Below are 6143 nucleotides of genomic sequence, written 5' to 3'. Positions count from 1 at the left end.
CTCCTCACCGAGCCGCCCATGAACCCGATGAAGAATCGGGAGAAGATCGTCGAGGTGAGTTTCGACGAAGCGCGTGTTGTCGTATCTCTTACTTACCTGTTACCTGTTGCCTGTGGAGTTCTCTCTCGCTAAACTTGTGTTCAAATTGGGATTTTGATGAGAAAGAAGCGCAGCTTCTGCACACGTCATGCATGCTCGTGCATGGTAAGTGGAAGAAGCAGGAAGGGAAGATTTTGCAATAGGGGAACTGTTTGCCTTATCTCGACCAGCAGTCATCGCAGGTTATGCTGTCGCAAGGCATTTGGAGCAAGAGCCATAACTATGCCTTGTAGTTCCCGACCTAATCTTGCAAGGGAATTCAGGGGTTTTGAGGGATGGGAAACCCCTTCTTCGCCACCACTGGCCTACAATGACCACACAATAGTATCCTCTACAGTTCAAGGAACGATGCCAGAGGCAATGCAACACTGCGGGCCGTACCAGCACCTCCACGAAGATGTTAGTCCTAGTTGAATAATTGCACGACACGAATAATCGCCTCCGCTGTATCTTCTCAAATCCACTCATTTGTTGTGGGGACCTGAACCACCAACGGCAGTAGGTAGATGAGGTAGGCCACAAATGTTGCGTGATTGTATTTTTTTTTTTTGTATACAGCATCGAGGCTCGTGAAAGAGCTAACATTTATCACACACAAAAAAAAAATCAAACAGACACACAAAACATATAATAAGGGTAGAGGTAGACAATATGGGGAGAGAAGCCGAAGCACACAAACGCAACATTTGAGAGCAGAGACATCGAGAGATCTGTGGGAGGGCTTGGGGGGAGGAGGCGTGGGAAGGGGGGGAGGGGTGGGAGAAGTATAAAACACAAGGACACTGCAAGGACCTCCAGGAAGGAAGTTGGTATTTCAAAAAAGTATGTGACCATTTACTCGTTTGCTGCCGCCGCAACTTTGCTGAAGGGTTCATGAAAAAGCTCCGAGATGAGCTGAATGCCCACCATTCATGGCACGACTCACCTCTGTAAGGATAGCCGTTGGTGGTTTGGTCCTCCGTAAGTGAGAGAACATGGATACCTCTGAGATGTTGAAGGGAACTCTTTTTTTTAAATCATTATTGTTGATAATACCTTTCTGTAATGAGTAAAGCCTCAACCCAACCAACCCAACTCTCCCACGTACATCAATTTGACCGTCATCATTTCCTTATTCTGCTTTTAATGGCGATTTCTATAAGTCACTGCTCCAGGGCGGAGGCTTGTTGCACTTCCGCGGTAAATGCACGATCCGGCAAAAGTTTGCTGCCTGTAGACTGCACTGGATATTTTGCTTTACTTGCACTTTCTAGTAGATTCTCCTTTTATTGCTTACTTAATGCATTGCAATTTTTTTTTTTTTTTTTTTTGTATACTGAATCGAGGCTCGTTTTTTTTTTTTCCTTGTTTTTTTTTGTATACTGAATCGAGGCTCGTTTTTTTTTTTTTTTTTTTTTTTTTTTTTGGAGGGGGCTTTACCCTCACATTACCCTCTCACTTCAGAAACGTGCGGTGTGTGCGCGTGTGTGCGTGATAGAAATCATATTGTCTTCCTGAAGGTACATGATCTCTACCTTAACGGGCATAGCTTTTGATGTTGGCCTCAACTTCAACCCGGTCTTATTAATGAGGTAGACATAGGAGACCGTCTTTTGAGGATTGCATTAAAGGGCAGAGCAACTCAGCCGTAACGTTAGTAGCATCTTCTGTATGACATTTTTTATGCCTCCGCCCCCAAAGGTGGCCGGAGGCATTATGTTTTCGGGTTGTCCATCCGTCCGTACGGGTTAAAACTCGTTTTTCTCAGCAATCACGTGTCCGATTGAGACGAAAATTTCAGGGTAGGAGCGACACCCATGTAGAATGTTTTTTTTAATGATAATTGTGATGTCAGAGGTCACGTTGTACGGCAGCAATCTTGGATTAAATGCAAATGATTGAAAAAATCTTTCTCGGAAACCGCTGGATGGAAAAATTTGAAACTTGGCACATTGTCAAGTACTCCCAATGGGGAACAAAAACATGATAATCATGATATCTTCAGTGAAGTGGTATACCAGCCATAAATGTTTTAATGTAATGCCTTGTCCTAAAAATCTAAAATTGCATGCACATGATACATTACCCATTTGTATTGAAATATTAAATTTATGACATCATAGGTCACATGGTGTGGCAGCCATATTGGATTGAAGGAAAATATTAAATAATGATATCGCAGAAAGCGCTTTCCCTGCCAATGTGAAACTTTACAAATATCATCTAACACCATTGCTGCATATAGTTGGAAAATGATGATGTCAGAGGTCACGTGGTTTGGCAACCATCTTGGAGAGAAAAAAACAAACCTTATCCGATCAACATAAAGCTTGACAAACGTGATCCCCTACACATACATATGCAGAGTGTACATTTTTGATGTCATATGTAACGTGGTATATGTCAGCCATATTAACTTGAAAGCTAATATTTTTTTAAAAACCCTTTCTCTGAAACCGCTTCCCCGATCGATGTGAAACCTTCATGGCTGGTAAAAATGTGATACTGGAGAACAGCTGAAGGGATTTAAATCGAACTTGTTTATTTTTAGGACAGTGAACGAGGGCATCTACCAGTTGTCACGGGCAGGGACGATGCGGAGGCAAATTGACGACGCAGTCACATTGCTCTAGTTTCTTGTGTATAATATAAAATATACATTACATGACTTCTCTGCTTAACTAGAGTTCATCGAACACCTTAACCCACAAAGTCTTGAGAAACTAGGACATGGGCGGGGTCTGCGAGCACCAAATTTGATTGGTCGAGATGATGTAAAATGGCGTAACGTTTTGTCCTAGTACTGCGAGAAGGAATGTTTTTTGAAAGTGTAAAAAAAGGTGATTTGCGTTCTACAGCGTTCAAGTATATAATTCAATTGAATGTAAAATAAAGATTTTAAAGGTTGTAGAAAAAAAAACTTCAGAAATTTACCGCCGTTGATGCGGCATTTTTTTACACCACCTTATTTAACACGTTACATTCATTCTTCGTGCCTGTTTGTGTCCTTTATGACATTGCTAAAAATAGTAAGCTTCCTGTTTGGAATGATTTTTTATTTTGTTTAATTGCCAGACAGGCAGAAAAAGAACCACCTATCGAGGCCATTTTTCCCCGCAAAGCAGGGGTTGGCCTTTTTCGGGCACCGTGGTCCCCTTTTCTGAAGCAATGTTTTATGGCCGGATGCCCTTCCTGCCGCCAACCCTGTTAGTCGCCTCTTGCAACACACAGGGAATTACCAGTGAACTGGTACTCCATTTTCCGACCTCAGAAGGATGGCAGGCTGAGTCAACCCCCCTGGTGTTAATTCACCGATCGACCGGGATTCGAACCCAGGATCCTAGGATCCCAAGCTGGCACTCAAACCGCTAAGCCAACACCAGGCTAATTGCCAGACAGGCAGACAGAGTTAAAAAAAACAAAAAAACATTTTCTTGTTCCTCTCTGCTCATGCGCGATCGGGCCAAATTCAGAGCCCAAGAACTGCTAAAACTGTGGGTTTGTTTTCTCATTCGTGGTCAACATATAACTTTCAATTGAAATCAAGTTGTTCCTCGATCATAAACTGACATTTGTGGACGGACAGACAGACAGACAGACAAAGTGAACCAATTGTTTAACTCGGCTTCATGCATGTGGGGTAACAACCCTACGTCTCCCATTCTCACGATTTCCCTTCCACCTGGTTGCCTGAGGCATATTGGCGACGTTTGAAGGTAAATTGATGGAAGTATGCAATCTTTCCTCCTCACATATATACAAATCCCTCGCTCCCCCTCCTCTTCCATAACTTTCCCACAACTCAGGTCAGACACCTTTCCAGGTGCTTTGTAACAGCTACAGCGTCCCTGCAATGAACACTATTCATCTAGTTTTGCTAATTTTCATTCTTGTTTTCCTGATGTCGAGTTGTCCACTCCGTAAGTTTGAATCATTTATTATGGCTGGGCACGCAGTGATGAATGTCCCTTCATATAAACTCCATCTCCCCCTCTTTGTAAATCCACTTCCTGAGTGGGTGCAATAGACCAACATGCCTGCCTGCGTGTTGCTGATAAAGCCTCGTGATTAGGAGGCTGCACCTCCTCAGTGCCACTTCCACAAACTGCATTGCTGTGCTGTGTGTGCTAAATAAGTACCCCTCTCCCCCTGGGCACCTGATAAGAGTAATGTTCAAGTCTTGCAGGTTGCGAGCTCATGTGACTGTCTGAAATAATTGATTAGACTTCCTGCAAAGGATGCTCGTTCAGTCTGAGCATCGTGTGGACGTAGCACACTCTTTGCTTCACAGAACAGGCAAGGTGGCTTTTTTATACAAGGTCGAGGCTCGTGGAAGAGTTTGAATACACAATGGACCAGAGCATCAAGGACATAGTGGAAGAGGGGGTGGGGGGGGGGGGGACCAACAGATGAAAAGGTGATGAAAAGGGGTGATGGGGTGGGCTTGGGAGGGTTAATGAGGGCAGAAAATGTCACGGGTTTGGATGGGGTATGGTCTGATATGGGTATGTCCAACCGTCCTGAGGCCATGGAGGGTAGAATGGGATTAGACAGACTGAGGAAGTTGTTTCTACAGGTGAGAGAAAGAGAGGACCAATTGAGTGGAGGTGAACAGTGAGCCTGTATTTTGGCATTTTCACCAGAAGGGTTTGCTGGTGGACCACTTTCTCCCTGCAGAACGTGAGGGGAAAGGGAGGGCGGGTGTAGAGAAGAAAGGCTGGGGGCAGATCAGGCACGCGTCCAGAAAGGAGGCTGTACTACCTGTCTGCGATGCGAGTGTAAAAGGCCCAGACGAGGCATCATCACGGGAGGTTCCAATTGTTTTGAGTGCCTTGATTTCCATGGCAACGCCAAGTGGAAGGTGTGATGCAGGGATGCCAGCGCAAAGGGGGCAGCCGTACTCCAAGCTGCGGATGAAGGCCTCGTAAATTGCTAGAAGTTCAGGTGTGCTGAGGAAAGACTTTGCACGACGGAGGATGTCCAGTTGGCTGCTTGTTTTGTCAGCCAACTTGGATGCATATGTACAGTATATGGTTTTCTTAAGAAAGGCCACGGCCACGTGAGACCCAAAAGGTTGAGTTCGAGTGGATTGAACTTCTTCGAGTGGTTTGTTGAGGCAGTTGCTAAGTATATTGGAGGGTTTGTCGGATTCCTTTTGGATAGGTGGAGTGCGAGTGTGAGATTTGTCAGGGTTAAAAAAAAACCACCTTTAGAGGCCATTTTTCCCCGCAAAGCGGGGGTTGGCCTTTTTCGGGAACCGTGGTTGTTGTTGTTTTTCGGTCCCCTTTTTGAAGCAATGTTTTACGGCCGGATGCCCTTCCTGCCGCCAACCCTTTTTGCCGCCTTTAACGACAAACAGGGAATTACCAGTGAGCTGGTACTCAATTAGCCGACCTCGGAAGGATGACAGGCTGAGTCAACCCCCCTGGCGTTAATTTGCTGACACACGTTGTTGTCAGGGTCATGTCAGGGTTGAAAGGCATATTCCAAGTATTGGACCAGCGATCCTATCAACGTCTGCTGAGAGGGAATATGAGTGATACTTTGGCAGAGGGTCGATTAATCAGCAAAGAGGATGTCCAGTTGTGGATTTTCCAGAGAATTGGATGATGTCATAACCTAGTTGTAATGATGTCAGCAACTGAAACGAGTAAATTGTTGGGTTGTTTTACCTTTAATGCTCATACCCTGGTTATTTAAATAATTACATCTCTCCGCGATGTTCCATACTCCTCACAGATCGTCGGAGCCGCCAAAGCAGCTTCCTGGGCGAGGGTTATCCGGATGGCTTGCCATTGCCTTCCCAGCAGTAGTCTCTATATATAAAGGAGTGTGTGTGTGTGTGTGTGTGTGTGTGTGTGTGTGTGTGTGTGTGTGTGTGTGTGTGTGTGTGTCTGTGTGTGTCTGTGTGTGTCTGTGTGTGTCTGTCTGGATGTCCGCTTATAACTCAAGAACTACACATCGGAGAAAAGTTTTAGACACAGATTCGGAATCAGCCTAAAATCCCGGTGGTTTTAGGCTACGTTTTATTTTAATATCAATGGTTTAAAAAAACCGCGCCAGCT

At 44.9% G+C, this 6143-nt stretch overlaps 1 protein-coding gene across 2 annotated transcripts in view; it reads left to right on the top strand.

Annotated features, from left to right (window-relative positions):
• The window catches only part of LOC137426474 (actin-related protein 2-B), a 34997-nt gene that overhangs the window by 7036 nt on the left and 21818 nt on the right, over positions 1-6143 (top strand). For both annotated transcript variants that reach the window (XR_013623685.1, XM_068115037.2), the window contains exon 3: positions 1-54. This exon is cut by the window's left edge and continues 162 nt beyond it. Coding sequence is in view for 1 of the 2 variants with exons in the window: in XM_068115037.2 (XP_067971138.1) it covers positions 1-54 (54 nt within the window). In the remaining variant the exon portion in view is untranslated. The remainder of the gene's footprint in view (positions 55-6143) is intronic.

This window comes from Myxine glutinosa, chromosome 5 (genome assembly GCF_964187855.1).
Source record: "Myxine glutinosa chromosome 5, kmMyxGlut1.1, whole genome shotgun sequence".
NCBI lineage: Eukaryota > Metazoa > Chordata > Myxini > Myxiniformes > Myxinidae > Myxine > Myxine glutinosa.
Note: the sequence above shows the minus strand (reverse complement) of the source record. Positions and strands in the feature narration are given on the sequence as shown.